A 24,697-nucleotide genomic window follows, 5' to 3' on the forward strand; every position below is an offset into this window, starting at 1 on the left:
AAGTCACAAATGAAGGAAATCTGAAACATAAAAATTGCCACCGACATCTGAAATGAGACAATAATGAGCAAATGGTGAAGTTTTGGAGACAAGCCTTTATCAAAGCCTTTATCATGAGAGGAATAAATTGGGTAGATGCACAGAATCTCTTGCCCAGAGTAGGGGAATCGAGGACCAGATGACATAGGTTCAAGGTGAAGGGGAAAAGATTTAATAGGAACCTGAGGGGTAACTTTTTCACACAAAGGGTGATTGATGGGTGTATGGAACAAGCTGCCAGAGGAGGTTGTTGAGACTGGGACTTTCCCAACGTTGAAGAAACAGTTAGACAGGTACATGGATAGGACAGGTTTTAGAGGGAGCTGGACCAAACGCAGGCAGGTGGGGCTAGTGTAGCTGGGACATGTTGGCCGGTGTGGGCATGTTGGGCTGAAGGGCCTGTTTCCACACTGTATCAATCTATGACTCGATGACTCGAAGTCAAAGGGCAAGAAAAGATCAGAGAAAAATGGGATCAGAAATAACAACAGGAATTCATATCACGAAGATAGAAAATGATCTGTAAAATGTAATGTTTGTATGGCTTTCAAAATAAGTGGTTGATTTGTCTTTAGGAGATTAGAGGATTAGTGGTTAGAAATGAAAAGACTTGGGAAAGACCCATAGACAGAAGAGAAAGAGTCAAGACAAGGGTCAAGAGTGTTTAATTGTCTTAGGTACCGAAAACGGAACAATTAAATGATGACTTGCAGCAGTATAACGGGTCTGTAAATACAGTACAGTACATGTACAACAAAATAAACAAAAAAAAATCAAGAAATAAAAATATCAATATTATTGCAAAAAGCCCAAAGACCTCAATGCAACCAAGTTCATAGTTTAGTTAATGTTTGTAGTATTCAAGAGCCTAATGGTTAGAAACATAGACAGTTGTTGGGAAGAACCTGTTTTTGATGCTGGAGGCCATGGATTTCAGACTCCTATAACTTCCCCCAGATAGCGGAAGTGAAATGAGAGCATGGCCAGGGTAGTGTGGGTCTTTGATGATGCTGGCTGACTTTTTGAAGCAGGTTCTCCCATAGATCTCTTCAATGGTGTGCGGATCAGTACCTGTGTTGGACAGGGCCTGTGTCCACCACTATTTGTAATCTTCTCATTCCTGGGCGTTTGAGTTGCTGAACCAGGCCGTGATGCAAGCAGCCAATATACTCTCCACTCTACTTCTGTAGGCGTTCAAGAGGAAATTTGTTGACATACTGAATCCCCTCAACCCATTGATGGGATTTCGGTGTGAATGCATCAATGTTCTGGATCCAGAACAGATTTTCAGAGACATGCACACACAGGAACTTGAAGTTGTTGACTCTCTCCACCGCCGACCCATTAATGTTCAGGATCCCGTCCTCCCGCTTCTAAAGTCGATAATTACCTCTTGGTCTTGCCCCACTAGCCTCACCATCTGACACGTAATTTCCCACAGTTTTGCCAGTTTCAACGTGATCCCAGCATCAGTCACATCTTCCTGTCCTCACCCTTTCTGCAGAGTCACCCTCTCCACTCATCCACTCATCCACGCATACCTCCCTGTCCAGCCTTCTTCGAATTTGCCAATTTCATTGAATTCACCTCCTTCCTTCTCATTTACCCAGTTCCCCTCCCCATCCACCACCTCCACCGTAGACACACAGTGCAGAAACAGGTCCTTTTGGCCCAGTGGGTCATAGAAACATAGAAACATAGAAATTAGGTGCAGGAGTAGCCCATTCGGCCCTTCGAGCCTGCACCGCCATTCAATATGATCATGGCTGATCATCCAACTCAGTATCCCGTACCTGCCTTCTCTCCATACCCTCTGATCCCCTTAGCCACAAGGGCCACATCTAACTCCCTCTTAAATATAGCCAATGAACTGGCCTCGACTACCCTCTGCGGCAGAGAGTTCCAGAGATTCACCACTCTCTGTGTGAAAAAAGATCTTCTCATCCACGCTGATCAGCGATTCCCCGCACATTAACACTATCCTATACCCACTAGGGACAATGTTTACATTTACCAGGCCAATTAACCCACAAACCTGTACGTCTTTGGAGTGTGCGAGGAAACCGAAGATCTTGGAGAAAACCCACGCAAGTCATGGGGAGAACGTACAAACTCCGTAGAGACAGCGCCCGTAGTCAGGATCGAACCCGGGTCTCCAGCGCTACATTCGCTGTAAGGCAGCAACTCTATCGCTGCGCCACCGTGCTGCCCCTTTTCAACCCGTTTCAACCAGCTGCACCATTTTGTCTTCCCCAACCTTGGTTTGCTATCTCCATACTCATCTCCTCCAGCTTACGTAGCTGCTAATGAATCTCTCCTCGTGGGAATTCACCTATCACTCGCTAGCTCGTGCCCCCACCCTTTCCCCTCATTTCTTTCTACCAGCTACGTATTCTATACTCCATCAACTTGAGAAAACCTTGAGAGACCTAAAACCTCATCTGTCCATCTCCCTCCAAAGATGCTGCCTGGTCGGCTGAGTTCCACCAGCAGTTTGCTCTTTTACTCACTATCCCAGCATCTGCAGTATCTTATGTCTTCAACGAGTTCTGATTTTGGTGAGAATGGATTAACGTATCATATTGAATTATGGTGCAGGTTCAAAGGGCTAAATGGCCTATTCCTGCTCCTATTTCGCTGTTGCTATAAGGAACTGCAGCATATAAAGCTGCCCTGAGCTGGCAATGTCAGATAACAGCTTTAAATGTGAACTGTGCAAGTGTAAATATAGCAGAGGTTTAATCTTTGCAAGCTGGCTGTTTGGTTGCTACTGTGTTTAGTGTTGATTACTGAGTTGTATCCCATGACTCCTGAAGGGGCAATTTCAACAACGACTTCTTTGTGCATTTCACAGAGTAAAAATATCTGAACAGTTGCCGTGTAACACAACATTGAAAAACATTTACACAACATGTTGGAATTACTTAGATTTAACACAAACATCCACCACAGCATTCTTCACTGTGGTGGAAGGCACAAAGTTCAGTCAGTCCTCCTCCTTGTTCACCCATGGTCGGGGCCATGAACCCTCCGTAGTTGCCGCTATAGACAGCCCGATGTATAGTAGCAATGTTACAAAATTTTGAGATTTAAAAAATCAAGTCTGTAATTTATCCCATCAGATAAAGCATAAAAATAAGTTTAATTTGACACCTAATTCACCTTCATATCTCAAGTATTTAAAAAGTTATGGCCATTTTCATACTTGGAAATTGGCATCTTGTTCCCTATTGATTTTCTATGGACATAACATAAAAGCTGTGATCGTGGACAGTCAAAAGCCCATAACCTTCTTAAAAATTAAAAGAACTGAATGAAATTTTCAGTTATCGTAGATTGAACCATTCTGAAACAAATATAAAATAATCTAACTTGGATGACCTGAAATTAAAGCATATAATTAGTTAGTTACCCAATTGTAGCTAATTTCAAACTTCAATTACTAGATCTAAACATCTATCCATTTCTTAATAAATGATTAACATTTTTAAATAGCCTAAGTGTCCAAATAATATTCACAAATAATTCACAATAAAACATGACTTTGAAATCTCATTTACATTAATTTATAGGCCAAATGGAAGGAATTTAGTGTTCAATTTGTAAATTAAAGTCCATTTAAATCAGCTTTCTAGTGGGATCCTGTGAACGCGCTGGTTTAGAACGTTCACATTGCGGTGGATTTGTGCCCTCAAATGCCCAGAAAAATACTGCGGGATATAAAGAGCCCAAAATGAGCTACTCGCAACTTTAAACTTTGTATAAAGGGTTCTTAAGAAGCCCTTTTTAATGTAAAAATAAGCTACATACCTTCTGCATACAGCTCCATGCGGCCCTGTGGTTGCGTGAGGTCGCGGGTTTAGAGAGTGATTTTTAAACTATTATAACTATTATACAAGGCCATAAAAACTAATAATACCTTTTGCGACGGGGTCTTTGAGCGATTTTTCGTTAATGATTTACTAGGCTGAACATTTTCGATTGGAACAGCCTAGTAAAAATCGCGTTTTTTAAACCCGCCCCCTCTAAACAGCGGCAAAATCACACACACCCGCAGCGCCAGATTTTCAGCCACGCTTCAGGTAGGCTTTGCAACATACCTATGTATAGGCACTCTCGTCGGGATGATTGAAATTCTGACGCCGGGACGATCAAACACACTCCGCGGCTTGGAGGTCCCGAATCGGCACTTTCATACCGGAGACCGCAGCTTCAGGATGTTATAGGCTGCAGGCCGGCGGTCGGAGCACTTCTCCGGAGATCCCCGGCGAGGGATCCCAGGCTCCGGATGGTAAGTCCACGAGCGCCTGTGGCTAGAAGCTCCGCAGACCGCAGCTTCAGGATGTAACAGTCCACAGGCCAGAGATCGGAGCACTCCTCTCTGGCGACCCCCGGCAAGGGTTCACCCGTTCCGCGATGGAAAAGTCCACGCTGCACCCGCTGCTGAAGCTCTGGGCCCGACTCCGGGAAAGGCCGCTCCAATCCATGCTGTTAGTCCGCTAGGGAGGCGACATGGAAAAAGTCGCCTCTCCTCCGAGGAGGCGACCGAAAGCGGTTCCCCCCCCCCCCCCCCCCCCCCCCCCCACCCCCCCCACCTCATAAGACATACCAAGAGACACTAAAACAAACATTTGGACACAATGAAAAAAAAAATTAAAGTCGAAATAACAAACACGCTGCTGGCAGGGCAGCCGTCTTGCAGCGCTCCCACCGCCCCCACAACCATCAGTCTTTCAATAAAAATGTTAAAGTTCTGTTATTTTCCATTTCTCCACACCCTTGATTGTGAGCTGCTGATCCTGTGCCTAGTGTTTATTTGGACAAACATTGTGCAAAGCAAACTAGCTGTTCAAGAAAGATACTTGTTCATTCCTTCATATAACCATATAACCATATAACAATTACAGCACGGAAACAGGCCATCTCGGCCCTACAAGTACGTGCCGAACAACTTTTTCCCCTTAGTCCCACCTGCCTGCACTCATACCATAACCCTCCATTCCCTTCTCATCCATATGCCTATCCAATTTATTTTTAAATGATACCAATGAACCTGCCTCCACCACTTCCACTGGAAGCTCATTCCACACCGCTACCACTCTCTGAGTAAAGAAGTTCCCCCTCATGTTACCCCTAAACTTCTGTCCCTTAGTTCTGAAGTCATGTCCTCTTGTTTGAATCTTCCCTATTCTCAAAGGGAAAAGCTGATCCACATCAACTCTGTCTATCCCTCTCATCATTTTAAAGACCTCTATCAAGTTCCCCCTTAACCTTCTGCGCTCCAGAGAATAAAGCCCTAACTTGTTCAACCTTTCTCTGTAACTTAGTTGCTGAAACCCAGGCAACATTCTAGTAAATCTCCTCTGTACTCTCTCTATTTTGTTGACATCCTTCCTATAATTGGGCGACCAAAATTGTACACCATACTCCAGATTTGGTCTCACCAATGCCTTGTACAATTTTAACATTACATCCCAGCTTCTATACTCAATGCTCTGATTTATAAAGGCTAGCATACCAAAAGCTTTCTTTAGCCTTCAGCCTGGGTTTTTTCCCCCCCAAGGACATAATTAGGAGCACATGTTGAAATTAGTGGAAATGTTGCACATTTTCATTTTTCCACTCTTTTACAAAGCCCAAGTCTCCACTGCTGAACTAAGATAGACTTGATCGCCAGTAGGGATGGGAGATTGCAACCTTCACGTGGTCCGCTCTGTTTCAACGAATGCAATCAACCTGGCGTGCACAATCAAATAAGATCAAATAGAACAAGTTGTCCTACAACTTTAGGCTGTGCACGCCACACGCAAGAAGAAGGAGATCACCAGTTGCAACTGGTGGCTAAATTACACTCACTAATAAGCCAGAAAGGGTGCAGAGAAGATGTGTGAGGATTTTGGCAGGAATTAAGTGCCTGAGATATAGGGAGAGGATGAGCAGACTAGAACTTTGATGTAATAGGAATCCAAGGGGCATCTTGTTTACACTAAGGGTGGTAAGTATTTGGAACGAGCTGCAAGGGGAGGTAGTTGAGCCAGATACTATCACAATATTTAAACACCATTTGGACGGTTACATTGATAGGATAGATTTTGAAGAATATCAGTTAAGTGTAGGCAGGTGGGGCTACTCTAGATGGGGCATGTTATTTGGCATGGGCAAGATGGGCCGAAGGGCCTGTTTCCATGCTGTATGTCTCTTAGAGTAATACTGATAGACTATTCCGGAGCAAGTTTCAGTTCTCTGTTTAAATTTCTTAATTTATCTTTTCTCAATTCCCTTTTAATCTTTACCAATGGGGTCACTTGGTGTCCCTTGGTGCAGCCAGATATCCCTGAATGGACGATGGACTTTTTCACCCTGCAATGTTTTTTGAAAGATCCCGCGATAATATTATATAAAACTGGTGTTAGTTGTAATTTTAACCTGTAGTTTGATTTTTCGACTTTGTTTATGTCTGGTCTAAGAACAATTTCTGTTGTTATTATGTCAATGCATAAGCTACATGAATGATCCACAAAGGAGTTAACCCTGTGCTTTCTACCCTTGTCAGAACCTTCTTCTACACGCCAGCATGGCAATTGGTCTATTGTTCACCCGTTACAACACAACAAGTAATACCTACTGTTGTATACATTGTTTCACCTCATGTTTTCTTCAGGGGTGAATTTGAAATTCATAAGATCTCTCCCCACCCATGTCTGACTTCTGTAGACCAGGCCAATGGCTGAGCTTGATTTGAGGCCTCCTTCTCGACTGTACCTGTCCATTACATTAAAACAATCAATGTACAGAACATGGAGCCTAAATCTCTTAGTCCTCCAGTGATTCCAGCTTTATTTTATTTGTAAAGTGCTCTGCTTTGTAGGTCCACATTAGAAGACATATCTATGTACATCAACATTTGTTTTCATTGATATTACTTTGTAATTTGATACTTCTGCATTGCTTCTAGGTTTCACTTACACAGTGTCGCCTAAATTTATGTCTCCTAGACATTTGGCTTCATGCCCATTAAAACAGTTAACCTCAAGAACAGGTGCCGGACATGAAGCCGTTAATCTTGCCTGCCTGCACATCATAGAAACATAGAAACATAAAAATTAGGTGCAGGAGTAGGCCATTCGGCCCTTCGAGCCTGCACCGCCATTCAATATGATCATGGCTGATCATCCAACTCAGTATCCCGTACCTGCCTTCTCTCCATACCCCCTGATCCCCTTAGCCACAAGGGCCACATCTAGCTCCCTCTTAAATATAGCCAATGAACTGGCCTCAACTACCCTCTGTGGCATAGAGTTCCAGAGATTCACCACTCTCTGTGTGAAAAAAGTTCTTCTCATCTCGGTTTTTAAAGGATTTCCCCCTTATCCTTAAGCTGTGACCCCTTGTCCTGGACTTCCCCAACATCGGGAACAATCTTCCTGCATCTAGCCTGTCCAACCCCTTAAGAATTTTGTAAGTTTCTATAAGATCCCCTCTCAATCTTCTAAATTCTAGAGAGTATCCATCATCCATATCCCTCCATTCCCTGCATATGCATTGACTATCTAAATGTCTCTTAAACGGCACTATCATATCAGCTTCTACCACCACCCGTGGCAATGTGTTGCAGGCACCCACCACTCTCTGTGTAAAAACACCTGCCCAACATTCTTTCTCTGACCAACAGCCATGTCCTGCAGTCTTTGACACTTCTGCCCTGGGAAGAACGTTCTGACTGTCTCCCTCTCTATCCCGCTCATAGTTTTATACCATTCTATCAAGTCTGCCCTCAACCGCTGAGAATGCAGAGAAAACAATCCAAGTTTGTCCAACTTCTCCTTCTGGTGAGCAGCATCCTGGTAAACATCTTCTGCACCCCTCCCCTACATATCCTTTCTGTAATAGGTGCCCTAGAACTGTACACAGTTCTCCAAACGTGGCCTAACCAAATTTTCATAAAGGTGCACCATGACTTCCTGATATTTATACACAGTATCTTGATTGATGATAGCAAGCTATCTATACGTCATCTTTACTACCCATCTACTCGTGTTGCTACTTTCAGTGACCTATGGACTTGGTCCCCAAGATCAGCATGCTGGTGCATTGGTAGAGCTACTGCCTTAGTGCCAGAGACTCAGGTTCGATCCTGACTAATGGTGCTGTCTGTACGGGGTTTTAACATTCTCCCCGTGACCTGCGTGGGTTTGCTCCAAGATCTTCGGTTTCCTCCCATGCTCCAAAGCCGTACAGGTTTGTAGGTTAATTGGCTTGGTAAATGTTAAATTGTCCCTAGAGTGTTGATGTGCAGGGATTGTTGGTCGGTGCGGGGTCGGTGGGCCGAAGTGCCTGAGCCCTCCGTACATCAATGCTGTTAACGATCTTGCCATTAACGGTATACTTTCTTCCAACATTTGACATCATCAAAGTTAGTTACAGTCATTATCAGTGGGCTTTTTGTTGACAAATATAGCCAGTATGCATAATTAATAAACATACATCAAGTAGTAGGAAAACAAAATAATGATGTTTAACATTTTAGAGGTGCCAATACACAGTACCGATGCGTACTGTCCCAAGAACGCACTGGTCATTGCACATACCTACAGGCCTAGCACTGATCCTAACAAGACACATATCAGTTCCTGACACCTATCTCGTTTCCAACTACTTGGCTAATTGTTCAGGCAGCTCAAAAATTACCTTTCGCCCCATGAGCTGCAACCATCGTTAATAACCTCTTGAAAAATCTCACTAAAGGTTTATATAAATAACATTCATAACCATTCTCTGGTCTTTTATATAATTTTAATTTGGCCTTTCAGTTACGACAACAATGCTGATTTCGGTATTTCTGGAATCATCATTAATCGACGACTATGTAAATGTCACCTACAGCCTGATAATTTGCATAGCACGCCTTGTAGAAATGAGTTTCTCGACTAATGGCCTGTAGAAACAATTCTGAAGGATGTTAGGTCTTATCTGACTTTTTGGAATCATTAGTTTAGTTTAGAGTACAGATTGCTGATTTCAGTTCAGGACCTTTGATCTACATCTCCGAATACAGATTTGAAAAATTCTCTTTTAAGGGGCCTTCTCTTCTATTTCTACTTTAGCACTTTTCCTTTTTCACACACTAGGCACAATTCACGTTTTTTTACCTCTACCAATTAGCCTACAAACCTGTTTGTCTTGTTCTGTTTTTCTTGTCCTGCTTACTTCCTTCTTATAACATAACACTAGAGGTTGTACATAGAATGGTGAACGGTATTAATAGTTCCACCTAAAATTAGGTTCCACTGTCTGGCGTCTGAAATTAACTTCTAATAAAAAACCCAAAAAAAAAAAAAAAAAAACAAAAAAAAAAACATTCTCTGGTCTTCTAGACCGCTTTACTACCATAGCCGTCCCAGTTACGATATAGTTGCTGATTTCGGTATTTCAGTGGAATCATCCCGAGAATACGACTCAGAATGTTGACATCGCCTGCTAATTTGCATAATGTATGATGGGGAATCATCGGCCTGTAGTTTCTGCTGATGTTGAAGATTATCTGAAAAGTGAAGGCATTATGTGAGTTTACTTTTGATGAAATGCAGCGCGGAAACGCGACCTTTCCCGAGATTTTGGACCTTTAAATGATCCACGGCAAATGTAGCACTGTTCACACACACACTGGCACCACAAGCTCCCTTTTTACCATTTACCTTAGCCTTCAAATCTGTTTCTCTTAACTGTGAAAGAAAACCAGCTGTGCCTCAGGGAAAACCCACGTACTCAAGGGGCACAATAAACTGCAGATCAGACAAACCCGGCATCGTTTTCGTCAATATCAAACCCAGGGGTGGCGCTGTAAGGCATTTTCCCTATACCACTGCATGTACCGGATGCCGTCCCTATGTAGTTGTCTTGAGATTTTCGGTGCCACCCTCGAGAATACTCAGGATCAGAATGTTGACATCTCAGCTCCATCCCTATCACCCTATATTCATTTTGGCTTTGTCAAGTCACCAGTGACCTTCAAAGACCCAGCATAAGGTGGCCAATAGTGAAAACAATCTTGGCAGTGAACAGATGAAACTGCATATTCAGAGTTAAAATTAGAAAATACAATTAATCATTAACTTTGTTAATAAACTCTTCACATGTCCCATTGTACCTGGGCCAAGCCAGCAGTCCCTACTCTAGCTCAATTATCCACTTGGGTAAATAGCATCTACTGCCTGCTATAGGCTTCTCCACTGTTTCAAGTTGTGTACACACATTCACCATTTAATGGTATTTTTAATTAGCCTGCGAATATCATAATTAATTCAGCTTTCCAGTTACTGCTAATCACACTGTAAGAGTTCTGATTAGCTAAAAGGCAAAGGCTGCAAAAACATTTCAGAGAAGTCTAGGCTATATTTTCCAAAAATAAACTTCCAAATGATCAAATTAAATCTGTCCTCACAACAATACCTGAGCCCTATTCATTTCTGTAGTTGATAGATTTATAGTGACAGTCCTTATGGGAAACGCAAAGCATGTGCACGTATGGATTTAGAGAATAAGATGCCCATTTGGCAATATATTTTTTGAGCGAAAAAACAAAGTGATGGAGGAATTTAGCAGGTCAGGCAGCATCTGTGGAGGGAATGGGCAGATAACAGGATCCAGGTCAGGATCCTTCTTCAGACAGATAGGAAGGAGTTGGGGGAAGAGAAAACTGGAAAAGAGAGGAGGGGGTGGGACAAGCCTATCATGAGATACAGGTGTGGGCAATTTCATTGTAAGTGACAAGGACTAGAGGTCCTCTTCTTCTTGTGTGTGGCGTGCACAGCCTAAAGTTGTTGGACAACTTGTTCTATTTGATCTTCCGTTTGTGCACGTCGAGTTAATTGCATTAGTCGAAACAGGGCGGACCACGTGAAGGTTGCAATCTCCCACCCCAAGGACTAGAGGTGAAAAGGAAACAAAAGGCTATCAAATGAGGGGAGAAGAAGAGGGGTGAGATGTAAAATCAGTGGGTGGGATAAGGGAGAAAGGGGACAAGGGCTCGGGGATGGGGGATGAACCGTCTCATACTGCGGGTCTCCCTAATCTTACGTTTGCCCCCCTCCAGCGTTTTCCTGCTGCCATCAGGCATTAAAGGTTCATTTCCAGGACACTGCTTTCAGTATCATACGGGAAGAAAATAAAATGACTAAACCCTTTCTTGACATGGATCAAGACTGCACTGAAGCCAGGTGAGTATTTACGTGCTGGTCCCAGAAGTGGATCTGCTATCACTCATTGCGATCGCTCCAATCTTTCAAATCTTTATATCAATAGCAGCCTGTACCTGTACACTGTGGACTGCCTGATTGTAATCATGTATAGCCTTTTCGCTGACTGGTTAAAACCCAACAAAGAAGCTTTTCACTCTACCTTGGTACACATGGCAATAATAATAAACCAAACTAAACTTTCAAACATTTTTTTTAATTAGGTTTGTCTATTTTGGAGAGGGTAAAAGGCCGGTTTATTGATTCAAGAATCGGCCAAGCTAGTGGCAAAGAATCTTACATTTTCATTTGATGATGTATCTTGAAATGCTCCAAGTTTGGATTAGTGCAGCACCCACTGATAACCATATAACCATATAACAATTACAGCACGGAAACAGGCCATCTCGGCCCTACAAGTCCGTGCCGAAAAACTTTTTTTCCCCTTAGTCCCACCTGCCTGCACTCATACCATAACCCTCCATTCCCTTCTCATCCATATGCCTATCCAATTTATCTCACCGCCACCACTCTCTGAGTAAAGAAGTTCCCCCTCATGTTACCCCTAAACTTCTGTCCCTTAATTCTGAAGTCACGTCCTCTTGTTTGAATCTTCCCTATTCTCAAAGGGAAAAGCTTGTCCACATCAACTCTGTAGATGTGGGAGCTAATAATCAGGGGATGGAAGGTATACCATGAAGCACAATACCGAAAGAGGCCACTCTGTCCATCAGGTCCATGTCAACTGCCTGGGATATCATCTCATTTATGGTCCCAATGCCTTGTGTTCTTTAAACGCTTGCAACATTCTCTTTTGCACACTTCCTTTTGGTTCCTTTTAGAAACATAGTAATTAGGTGCAGGAGTAGAGGCCATTCGGCCCTTCGAGCCTGCACCGCCATTCAATATGATCATGGCTGATCATCCAACTCAGTATCCCGTACCTGCCTTCTCTCCATACCCTCTGATCCCTTTAGCCACAAGGGCCACATCTAACTCCCTCTTAAATATAGCCATTGAACTGTGGCCTCAACTACCGTCTGTGGCAGAGAGTTCCAGATATTCACCACTCTCTGTGTGAAAAATGTTTTCCTCATCTCGGTCCTAAAAGATTTCCCCTTATCCGCGACTGGAGCCCCAGGTCGTTCCGGCTGGAGGCCGCTCCACGGTGCTCGGCCCCAATGACAACGGGGACCCGACAGAGAAAAGGTCGGATTCTCCTTACAAGGGAAAAGATTTTAAAAGTTTCCCCACACACATACCCAGTTAAAAAATAAATAAAATCTACATTCAAATCAGACAAAAAATAATAAAAAGACAGACGGACTGCAGAAGCTGCTGCGACAAGAGTCGTGCTGCCCACCCACTGTCACGTGTGAAGTTATGAAAAGATCACACATGCAGAAACAATTCCCCTTCCTTTATGCCAAGTATTTTGTCGAAGCCACTCTCCATCACAACCATGCTGGGGTGTAAGCAGATGTCTCAACGTTACAGGACAGAGGGTTCCTGTGGTGCATTCATTTCATATCATCAGACACGCTAGAGCCAGCCAGAATGCTTTTTGTTTGCTCGTTGGCAGTAGGCTGTTCTCACAGACAAAGATAGGGATTGTAATCTTTTTAAATATAAAAACCTGAGTGTTGAATAATGAAATAATCTTGCAGTGTGCAAATTGCAGTAAGAATGTAATAAATGCTTCCCTCCTGCTCTGGGGAAAGTCCCTTGTAATTTATTCTGCAAATTATACCTATCACATGATTACACCAATATCAACCACCTGAAAATATCATGTGTAGGAATGTTGGCAGATCAATTTCCTTCCTGAGATAAATAAAATTCTATCGTATCATATTGTATTGAACTGCAAGTGCCAGTTTAAACCTAAGATAGACACAAAGTGCTGGAGTAACTCAGCGGAACAGGCAGCATCTCTGGAGAGAAGGAATGGGTGACGTTTAGGGTCGTGACCACTTCTGAAAGTATCAGCCAACCTGAGGTAATGGAAATGTAATGTTTGGGTTTTTAACGTGGTTAGCTTTTTCAGATCAGTCTCATGTTTATGCAAAGCAAGCAGGAACTAGTGGAGTGTGACGGTGAGGATGGTTCTTATTCCAGCATCTGCTTCCAATTCTGCTGAGCTGCCCTCTTCAAAAGAGTAGCAGTGGGGAAAGTGGTGAAATACTGGGCCCTGTGTGTTGACCCGTGGCCAAGGTAGAATTGTCCAATCTGGAAACGTGTGCTTCCCAAACAAATACTGCAACTCAATCAGTGCGATTATAGTAGGGACAGCAGTTGAGTTGTTTATTTTCCACATCAATGGACTTGAGGTTTCATCTTGTTCTTCACATGGTCCTATGTTAGCAAAATGAAGTCAGTCCAATGATTCTCATGAATATAATATCACATGTTATTCTATTCCTAACTCTTATAATAAAAGGTTAGGGAATGATATACCTTAGTCATGATTCCCCTAATTCAACACACCCTGCTATGCTCACACCTGCATATCAGGCATTATCTATCTGACAGATCTGTAGGCAAAGATAATCCTTTCAGTTTCTTTTACAGTGAAAACTTGGGACGTAAAAGGGTACGATTTTAAGAGAGAAAAATAAAGCGGAACATACTGTAAAGATGTAACTATTGCCACTCAAGCTTGTTTATAGATACAGCAGGGAAACAGGCCCCGTTGGCCCCACCGTGTCAGCCAGCGATCCCCCGCACACTTAAGGGCCTGTCCCACTTGGGTGTCATTTGCGCGAAGATTTTGTGAATCCCAAAATCCTGGAGCGCCACTACGTCACCACGCACCATGCGCGCGTAATACACGCCATGCACGCATCACGTGCATCGTGACACATAAATGATGACGCTCAAATGACGCCCAAGTGGGCAGGCCCTTTACATTATCCCACACACACTAGTGACAATTTACAATTACACCAAGCCAATTAACCTGCAAACATGGACATCTTTGGAATGTGGGAGAAAATCAGAGATCTCAGAGAAAACCCACACAGGACATGGGGAGAACGTACAAACTCCCTACAGACAGCATTCGTAGTCAGGATCGAACCCGGGTCTCTGGCACCAACTCGACAGCTATGCCACCGTGCCACCCTACAGCAAGCTGAGAGCACAGGAGGTGGAATGGAATGAACGTCACCAGTAACTGAGTTGAGGACCAACATTGAGTGAATAAAGTGAGACTTGCATTTATACAACATCTCATCCAGCCTCAAATTATTTTATAGGCAACCATTTACTTTGTATAGTCCCTGGTATACAGCCAAGTGTAACCCCCGACATATACATAGCAATTTCACAATGGCAACATGACCACAACCAGGTCATCTGTTTCTGTTATCAAAGGGATGGTTAAATATTGAGGGGGATTCCCAGGATAGTCTCCATGTTAAACTGGTGCAGTAGGATCTCTTATGTCACACAAGGGAGTAGACGAGGTGGGAATTAAATGTACAATCTCATGGATCAGCAGCAAGGGTATTACAAATACAGATCAGCAACAGACTGAGGAAGGGAGATTCCGCAATGTCAAGCATCACAACAAATTATTACTGGAATGAGAAATGTAAATAAGAAATAATAGAAAGATAATTATCAACAATTCATTTACTTTTCATTGTACCATTTCGGGACAGATGACATTAAAACTCTTGAGTTAACAACACACACAGATGGAGGCTACTCAGCCTCCGGGGGGAAAATGGACAAGATTCTGTAGAGTAAATGGAAGGAGTTAGGAAGGAGGTTAAAAACAATTCTGGATTATTCCCAGTGCCACATGCTAGAGCCAGTAGGGATAGTAGGAGATTCCGCAATGTCAAGCATCAGCACATTATTACTGGAATGAGAAAAAATAAGAAATAACATATCCTTACTTTTCATTGTACCATTTCGGGGTACAGATGACACTGAGTGCAGATGGAGGCTACTCAGCCTCCGGGGGGAAAATGGACAAGATTCTGTAGAGTAAATGGAAGGAGTTAGGAAGGAGGTTAAAAACAATTCTGGATTATTCCCAGTGCCACATGCTAGAGCCAGTAGGGATAGTAGGATAGCACAAATGAATAGGTGCCTGAGGAACTGGTGCAGTGGGCAAGGGTCAGGTGGCAGAGGCCGCTGCAAGAGGGGTGAGTTGCACCTCAACTGGAGGCGGACCAATATTCTGCTGGGGAGATTTTCTAGAGTTCCTCAGGAAAGTTGGGGCAGCACAATGGTGCAGGAGTAGAGTTGCTGCCTGACAGCACCAGAGACCCATGCTCGATCCTGACAACGGGTGCTGTCTGTGTGGAGTTTGCATGTTCTCCCAGTGCTGTGTGCGTTTTCTCTGGGTGCTCCGGTTTCCTCACACATTCCTGCCTTCTCCCATTAATCCTAGACACCCATTCTAATCAAGAATTTGTCCATCTCTGCCTTAAAAATATCTACTGACTAGGCCTCCACAGCTCTCTGTGGCAATGAGTTCCACAGATAAACTACCCTCTGACTAAAGAAGTTCTTCCTCACCTCCTTTCTAAAAGAGTGCCCTTTAATTCTGAGACTATGTCCTCTGGTCCTAGACTCTCCCACCAGTGGAAACATCCACATCCACTCTATCTATGCCTTGTATTATTCTGTAAGTTTCTATGAGGTCCCCCCTCAAACTTCTAAACTCCAGTGAGTACAGACCCAGTGCTGTCAAATCATTGACAGTCACTTATCAGGTGCTAGAAGAATGGAGAATAGTTATTGTGTAAGGTATTTGAAGGGTTTCCACATGCAATTGGAAAAGTCAAGGACTGATTAGGGACAGCCAGAATGGCTATGTGTGTGTGTGTGTGTGTGTGGGGTCTCATAAGTCACGTCTCATAATTTTTATTTAAAAGATGTGGCCAAGATGATTGATGCAGGTAGCACAGTGGATATTGTTTCCATGGATTTCAGCAAGGCCTTTGACAAAGTAGCACATGATAAGCTGGTCCAGAAGTTTAGATCATGGAATGAGGGTAAGCTAGCCACTAGGATAGAAAATTGGTTCGAGAGAAGGAGACAAAGGTTGATTGTTCGGACTGGAGATCTGCAACAATTGTTGGAGCATAGGAATCGATGCCGGATCCACAGCAGTTCATTATTTGCATTAACAATTTGGATAAGAAACTAGGTGGCATCTATCTATATAACTAAAAGACTCATCTTGACCACTTCCTGTCTGCACTGTATATTAATTTTGTTTTAAACACTACCCTATATCGCTATGTTTTTTGGCCATCTTACTCACAGTCCTCCTCCGCTGAGGCAGCCCCGAGGATTTTTCCCATCGATGCAAAATTGAAAATGAAATTACAATGCTATGAGTTGTTTGGCCTGCCCTGTGCTTGAAATGGATTGACTGGATTTGAAATGGATTGTTGGCCCTGCACTCACTGTGCTTGACTTGATTTAACCCACAACACCCATGCTAGCACTCCAGCCTCCCCCCCCCCCCCCCCCCCCCCCCCAGCCAGCAATATTGGAATTGGTGCAGAGGTGGAATATTGCGTTGGGGGACCGGCCCTCCTGTGTGAAACTGGGACCCAACGGGTCCCACTTAGTCTAGTAGTTCATGAGTTTGCAATTGACAATAAACTTGGTGGCATTGAGGACAGCGAAGGTGGTTTATCCAAGACTACACAAGATCAACTGAGCTGAGGAATGACAAATGGAGTTTAATTTAGATATGTGCGAGGGGTTGCATTTTGGTACAAATCAGGGCAGGATTTACACAGTAAATAGTACAGCCCCGAGAGTGTAGAACAGAGAGACCTAAGGGTACAGGTATATAGTTCCCTCAAAGTGATGACACAGGTAGACGACGAAGGTGGCAACTGGCACGTTTGCTTTCATCATCAGAGGATTGAGTACAAGAGTTGGAACATCGTGACACAGCTGTACAAGGTGCTGATAGGGCCACATTTGGTGTACTGTGTACAGTTCCAGTTTTCCTTCTATAGAAAGAATGTTATTAAACTGGAGAGGGTGCAAAAAGATTTACAAAGATGAAACCAGGTCTGGGGGGTTTGAGTTACAAGGAAAGGCTGGATAGGCCTTTATTCTCTATAGGAGTTAAGGGGTAAACTTAGAGGTATGTAAAATCATGAGGGGTATAGATGATGAAGAACGACATTCTTTTCCCCAAAATAGAAGAGTCTAATACTTATAGATCACAGGTTTAAGGTGAGAGGTGAAAGATTTAAAGGGGATTTTGGGTTAACGTTTCACCTAAATGAAATGAGCTGCCAGAAGAAGTGGTGGAGGAGAGGTACAATTGTGACATTTAACAGCCACTTGGACAGGTACTTGACAAGTACTAGGACATGTTTGGAGGGATACGAGCCAAGTGCAGACAAGTACAGTAGTGCAAGCTCAGTTTGGCCACTTGGTTGGCATGGGAAGAATTGGGCTGAAAAGCTGGCTTCCGTTCTGCATAGCTCTAGGACTCTAGATTTTCATTCATAGATACAAGGAAATCATATTGAAAACAGCAATACATGAGAGGTACTACCAGGTACATTTATTGAAAACACATTTAATAATCTTGGTAGACAGGAATGTATGCAACTGTTCAATATTTCCACATCTGACATTTCAAATCTATATGTATTTGACCTGCTAACATGTTTATTCCAGTGATTTATACATACGTGTAATTTTGAGTACAGTTACATTAGAATAGTGGCAATTAGTGCTTTCCCTTCATCCGAGTCATTTACAACCAATATAAAAACCAACCAAAGGGAAATTAATATCTTTGGTTACAAGGTGCATATTTCACAGAAAATTACTTTCCAGCTGTAAGGCAATCTGAGCAAGCTTTCTTGTACAGAAACTGTATGAAAATCAAAATGTTTAAAATGAAGCAATTTTAAAATCAAGACAGTTAAGTCAAATGAGAACAAACATAAGTTTTCTGTGTATTTAGTCCAGTGCATTTTAACTCCTCACAAGGCAAACGTTATCCATGGCTTGAAGGATACTGCAAAATGAGATGCAATAGTTAGTTCAGATGGTTCCTACAAGACTATTTAAAATAAGATGAGAGTAAAACAAAACAATAAGAGGGATCAGGGTTTATTCAGGGTGATGAAGCAGAAGAGAGATGCCCAGAAAATGTAGTGCAATTGTCTACATAAATATCCCTTTTGCAGGCAAAACAAGATGCTGCCTTGAGCCAGCGTGACTACATGTCGTTTCCCCAAACTTTCTGCTTTCATTGTTTTATGTGCAGCATTATAATAAAGAATGTTTTCATTTAATTTGTTGGTCGCAAGGTTTTCCAAGCATTTAAAAAAGAAAGCATTGCACTTTAATCAATATATAAAGATAATAATCAGAACACAGAGTTTTACCTGTTTACTGAGTAGCCTTCACAGAGATTGACTAAAGCATAAAGTTGTCTCAGTGCGTACTCATTCTGGAAAACAAGGAACAAGCATCATTAATAGAAAGAAGAACAATAACATCTTAGATGGGAAATTAAGTTAGAATAAATTGAGCACAAATATATTTTTTAATTCACATGCTCACAGCTGCAATATCTTTATTTTTGCTGGCAAAACTTAGAAATATCTATCAGCTAATCCACTTGGAGGAAGGGTCAAGCTGGGAAGTGGAGTTGGTGGTGCAACAGAATTCTACCAAAATATTTTTGGAAGTCTAATTTGAACAGGAATACTTTATTGTCACTAGGCACAGTGAGATTAATTGCTTGCATACACAATGTGTACCTACAGTGTAGACAAGGTTAAAGCACGCCAGCTCCCCCTCTACCACTACCCCCACTTCCCAGCTTAGCTTGACCCTTCCACCAATTGGAGTAGCCTACAGATACTTCCATGTTTTGCCACTTTAGGGAACTATTCAAAATCCTGACTAAAATGAAGATAAGCATTAAGGGGCTGTCCCACTGTGGCGACCTAACCAGCGAGTTCAGACGAGGCGAGAACCTCGAGCTGCATCGACCGTCAGCTATGAACCCGCGGGCTGGAACACACGCACGCACGCACGCGGGGCCAGGGAAAGCGGGGGAGCGATGTCTGAAATTTGCACCCGCGATGAATAGGAAGGTAAAAGAAGGCTGCACAAGGGGGGGGGGGGAAAAGAGGGGGAGGAGACATTTTTAAGAAGTCAGACAACGTTTAATAAAGTTTAGCGGGCATTTTACCTACCGGTCGGTTTTCCTTGTCCTGAAAACTCCAATGAGCCAATTAAAATGCCCGGTCAGCGAAGGAGATTGCCTACGGCTGCCCTCGACTGCCTGTAACTAAATAGCGACCCCACTCCACTCCACTACGAGTTAAAAAGAACCATGCCCGCCAATTTTTACTTGCGGAAATTTCTTTCCGCAACCTAGCTGAGATCGCGAGTATGCGGGAACTTCCCTCGAGCATGAAGGAGAGTTCCAGTGACTTCATAGGACCTCCTAGGACCACGTGTCGACCATGCTGCGAGTTTGAGTCGAGGGCAAACTCTTCTAAACTCACAGATTAGGTCGCCACAGTGGGACAGCCCTTTAGTACATTTTTTTGTGCATTTATATATACAGTATGTTACCCACTCATGATTTTGAGGCTAGTATAATTATGTTATAGCATGCCAATGATAAATTCAGTTTGTCCTGAATCTACTAACATCATTTCACTGGCAAAAGCTGCTATCATCTAAAATGGCAGCTTTTAAAACATCATAAAAAGCATTTGAGTACTCAATGCATTAGACTAAGGTGCGAGTTACTGTCTGCTCCTCTCATCCTTTGTAGCCAATCTCCTCCACTCAAATGGGCCGGCTCAAGGTCATCTCTGGCACGGGATCAGTAGGCAGATTCCCCCTAATCACTGCCTGGTGTTAGCTAGTAATTTACACTGACTTTACTATAATGGATGCGGGCAGTTTGGTGCAAAGTTACCCAGCCCACTATCTTTTTACTGCCATTCCGCACATCATCAACCAAAGAGAATATTCTGGTGGCTATTTTTAATGACAATGACATCTCCAAATCTAGGTCACAACTGGTGCCCCAGCAAAGCAAAGTAACAGGCAGCAAGTTTCATTTTAAAACATCATTTTTCCTTTGTAGTAATGAGTTGATTTACCAGTGGCTTGTGCCAGTTGAAGCAGCGGGTTTTGAAGTGGTAAGTTGCTGTTTGATAGCACTCGTGATCATGGATCCGACTGCGAGAATTTAAAATCCAATCTGCTTGCTCCACAGATTGGGTAACGATGGAAGCAATCTTCTTCATAGTCTCCTGAATTAACTGTTTCCTCTGCAAGAGAACAGATGCACTGGTCAAGAAATAGTACTATGCAATGCAATGACCAAACATTGGCACCTTTATTTAAGGGTGTCTGGGGCAAGCCAAATAATATCATGCCCATGCATCTAGTGTCAGTGGTAGTGAAGTAATTGAAAACAATTCTGGAGAGATTGGACTAATTTACACTAGAAAGGCAGCAGCAATTAATCAAATCCAGCCAGCATGGCTTTGCTACTCATCCTTCCTGGCAGATTTGATTGAAGATAAACAGCGTGCATTGACGGTGGCAATGCAAAGTTGCTACTGATCTCCGTACTAATAGGGGTCACAGTTTAAGGATAAGGGGTGAATCTTTTAGGACCGAGATTCCAAAACATTTTTCACACAGATCTTGGTGAATCTGTGGAATCCCTGCCACAGAAGGTAGTTGAGGCCCAAAACTGTGGCTATACTAAAGAGGGAGTTAGATGTGGCCCTGGTGGCTAAAGGGATCAGGGGGTATGGAGAGAAGGCAGGTACGGGATACTGAGTTGGATGATCAGCCATGATCATATTGAATGGCTGTGCAGGCTCGAAGGGCCGAATGGCCTAATCCTGCACCTATTTTTTAATGTTTCTATGTTACTGATGATGCAGTACATGGCTTCAGCAAGGTAAGACAAACCCCCACTTGGGAAACTGGTCGAATAATTTAAGAATCCCAGGGATCCAAGGCAACTTGGGAAATTGGATACAAAGTAGGGTTAGTAATAGGAGTAAATGTTTATGCTGGTGGATTGTTTGTGTGATTGGAAATAGTATATCATGGGGACCAGTGCAGTGATCTACACTGCTTGTCATATATATTTGCAATGGGAATACGAAATGTAGGCAGCATGCATAGGCCACTTCTCAACAGGCCACAGTCTAGACGGATAACAGGCCTGGCTCGCTGTTGTGGTACAACCTCTGCAAAGTCGGTAGATATATTTAATGCAGAGATAGATAGATTCTCGATTAGTACGGGTGTCAGAGGTTATGGGGAGAAGGCAGGAGAATGTGGTTAGGAGGGGTTGAATGGCAGAGTAGACTTGATGGGCCGAGCAGCCTAATCCTGCTTCTCTCACACATGATCTTATGAACCTGGATGAGCACCCAACATATTGAAGGCTCATTGAAGGGATGACTGTAGGTGGATATTTTATTGTCAGCCTAGATATGGCAGAGCGAATGGCCAGTTTCCGTGACTGACTACAACTCGAAATATCCAATTATATTTACTAACGGTGCAAATAAATTTCCAACAGTTTGCAAAAGATTGACTGAGAAATAAGGATTGAAAATGCAGGTAGTGGTCAGTAGGTTTAGGCAGCATCAGTAGTGACAGAAGCAATTAAATGTCCAGATTGTCCATTCCGGCCCACAACTCTCAGTCACTACCTGTACGATCCACACTAGTGTCACTAGTGGTAACTAGTGCTCAGGCAGCAGACACCAAGGCCATATCCATGGACTATTACAATGGTCTTCCAACAACTCATGCTATGATAAAGATAGTTATCTCACAGCACAACTAGTAATCATTATTTCAACAAAAGTCGAAACGGTGGCCGAGGGGAAAGGGGGAGATGCAGCGAGACCTGGGTAATCATGGTACACAGTCATTGAAGGTAGGAACCTGCATGTGCACCCAACAGTTGAAAGCTCATTGAATGGATGATGTTAGATATTTCATTGCAAAAGGATTTGAGTATAGGAGCAGGGAGGTTCTACTGCAGTTGTACAGGGTCTTGGTGAGACCACACCTGGAGTATTGCGTACAGTTTTGGTCTCCAAATCTGAGGAAGGACATTATTGCCATAGTGGGAGTGCAGAGAAGGTTCACCAGACTGATTCCTGGGATGTCAGGACTGTCTTATAAAGAAAACTGGATAGACTTTGTTTATACTCTCTAGAATTTAGGAGATTGAGAGGGGATCTTATAGAAACTTACAAAATTCTTAAGGGGTTGGACAGGCTAGATGCAGGAAGATTGTTCCCGATGTTAGGGAAGTCCAGGACAAGAGGTCACAGCTTAAGGATAAGGGGGAAATCCTTTAAAAACCGAGATGAGAAGAACTTTTTTTCACACACAGAGTGGTGAATCTCTGGAACTCTCTGCCACAGAGGGTAGCCGAGGCCACAATTCATTGGCTATATTTAAGAGGGAGTTAGATGTGGCCCTTGTGAGACTAAGGGGATCAGGGGGTATGGAGAGAAGGCAGGCACGGGATACTGAGTTGGATGATCATCCATGATCATATTGAATGGCGGTGCAGGCTCGAAGGGCCGAATGGCCTATCTCCTGCACAACTAATTTCATTATTTCAACAAAAATCGAAAGAATAACTAACTAACTTTTTAGTTCAGGTCAGCAAACCATTCAAATGAGTGGGACTTCACTAGATATACCAACAATGGGTGGCATGGTGTTTCAGACCCAATACAAAGAGCATCAGCTCAGTCCTTTCTGGAACACCCTTGAATGTGACAATGGTGACACATCATAGAGAATAGGTGCAAGAGGAGGCCATTTGGCCCTTCGAGCCTGTACATCCAAGACTTTTTTCCTGCAGTGCCCAGGCTCAGAAACTGCAACCTCCTGCCACGTGATCGGCTTGCTGGCAATTCCATGACTGAACATCAGAGTAAATGCCATCCTTCGAGCAACCAACACGATACATTGTAGATACCTACGTAGATTGTAGATAATAAAGAGATAATGCATTTCGTTGTCTCTGTACTGTACACTGACAATGACAATTAAAATTGAATCTGAACTATTCTTCATCACAGAGAGAAAAGTAGTTCATGGAATTACCAGCAGCAGATTGGTTATGTCAAAAGCATTTAGTTTAGTGATACAGAGTAGAAACAGGCCCTTCGGCCCATAGAGTCCGTGCTGACAGGTGATCCCAACACACTAGCACTGTCCTACACACACTAGGGACAATTTTACCAAGCTAGCTAGCTTACAAACCTGTACGTCTTTGGGAAGTGGGAAGAAACCAGAGCTCCCTGAGAAAACCCATGAAGGTCACGTAGAGAAGGTACAAATAGCGCCCGTAGTCAAGATCAAAGCCAGATCTCCGGTGCTGCAAGGCAGCTACTCTACCACCGCGCCACCAGCGAGATTTACTCAATCGTAATTTTGGAAAAAAATAGAGCCACACTGTGTGGATAACTCACCTCCAGGTGGACATTAATCTCCGTCAGCAGCTTCTGAGCCAGCACAATGTCATTTGTTGCCATGTATCTGCGCTTCAGGATGTCAAGCAGGACATCGGGGCTTGGCACCGCATCCACAATGTCTCGTGGATGCTGCGTCTTGGGCGGTGCTTTCTTAGAACCCTGAAATGCATTCAGTTTCATGTGGGAAAGTGTCTGGGGAAAAGAAAAGAACATGTTTCCATAATCAATCACTAATACGACCATTGATGAGCATTTATTTTCTACCTTCAATTACAATTTTAACCATATAACCATATAACAATTACAGCACAGAAACAGGCCATCTCGGCCCTACAAGCCCGTGCCGACACAATTATTTTCCCTTAGTCCCACCTGCCTGCACTCATACCATAACCTTCCATTCCCTTCTCATCCATATGCCTATCCAATTTATTTTTAAATGATACCAACGAACCTGCCTCCACCACTTCCACTGGAAGCTCATTCCACACCGCTACCACTCTCTGAGTAAAGAAGTTCCCCCTCATGTTACCCTAAACTTCTGTCCCTTCATTCTGAAGTCATGTCCTCTTGTTTAAACTTCCCTATTCTCAAAGGGAAAAGCGTGTCCACATCAACTCTGTCTATCCCTCTCATCATTTTAAAGACCTCTATCAAGTCCCCCCTTAACCTTCTGTGCTCCAGAGAATAAAGACCTAACTTATTCAACCTTTTTCTGTAACTTAGTTGTTGAAACCCAGGCAACATTCTAGTAAATCTCCTCTGTACTCTCTCTATTTTGTTGACATCCTTCCTATAATTGGGCGACCAAAATTGTACACCATACTCCAGATTTGGTCTCACCAATGCCTTGTACAAATTTAACATAACATTTGTTCAATGTCAATATGCTGGATCCAACAAGAAGGTTCCAGTGGC

The 24,697-nt window shown here is 43.1% G+C and overlaps 1 protein-coding gene across 1 annotated transcript in view; it reads right to left on the reverse strand.

Moving 5' to 3' along the window:
* Window positions 1–9,409: 9,409 nt before the first annotated feature.
* Window positions 9,410–24,697, reverse strand: part of LOC129700579 (legumain-like) — a 31,580-nt gene continuing 16,292 nt past the window's right edge. Inside the window, exons 12-15 of the mRNA XM_055641197.1 lie at window positions 23,777–23,971; window positions 20,408–20,578; window positions 18,673–18,729; window positions 9,410–9,580 (exon numbers count right to left, since the gene is read on the reverse strand). Coding sequence (XP_055497172.1) covers window positions 9,410–9,580; window positions 18,673–18,729; window positions 20,408–20,578; window positions 23,777–23,971 — 594 coding nt within the window. The remainder of the gene's footprint in view (window positions 9,581–18,672; window positions 18,730–20,407; window positions 20,579–23,776; window positions 23,972–24,697) is intronic.

Source organism: Leucoraja erinacea, chromosome 9 (assembly GCF_028641065.1).
Source record: "Leucoraja erinacea ecotype New England chromosome 9, Leri_hhj_1, whole genome shotgun sequence".
In the NCBI taxonomy this organism is placed as follows: Eukaryota; Metazoa; Chordata; class Chondrichthyes; order Rajiformes; family Rajidae; genus Leucoraja; species Leucoraja erinaceus.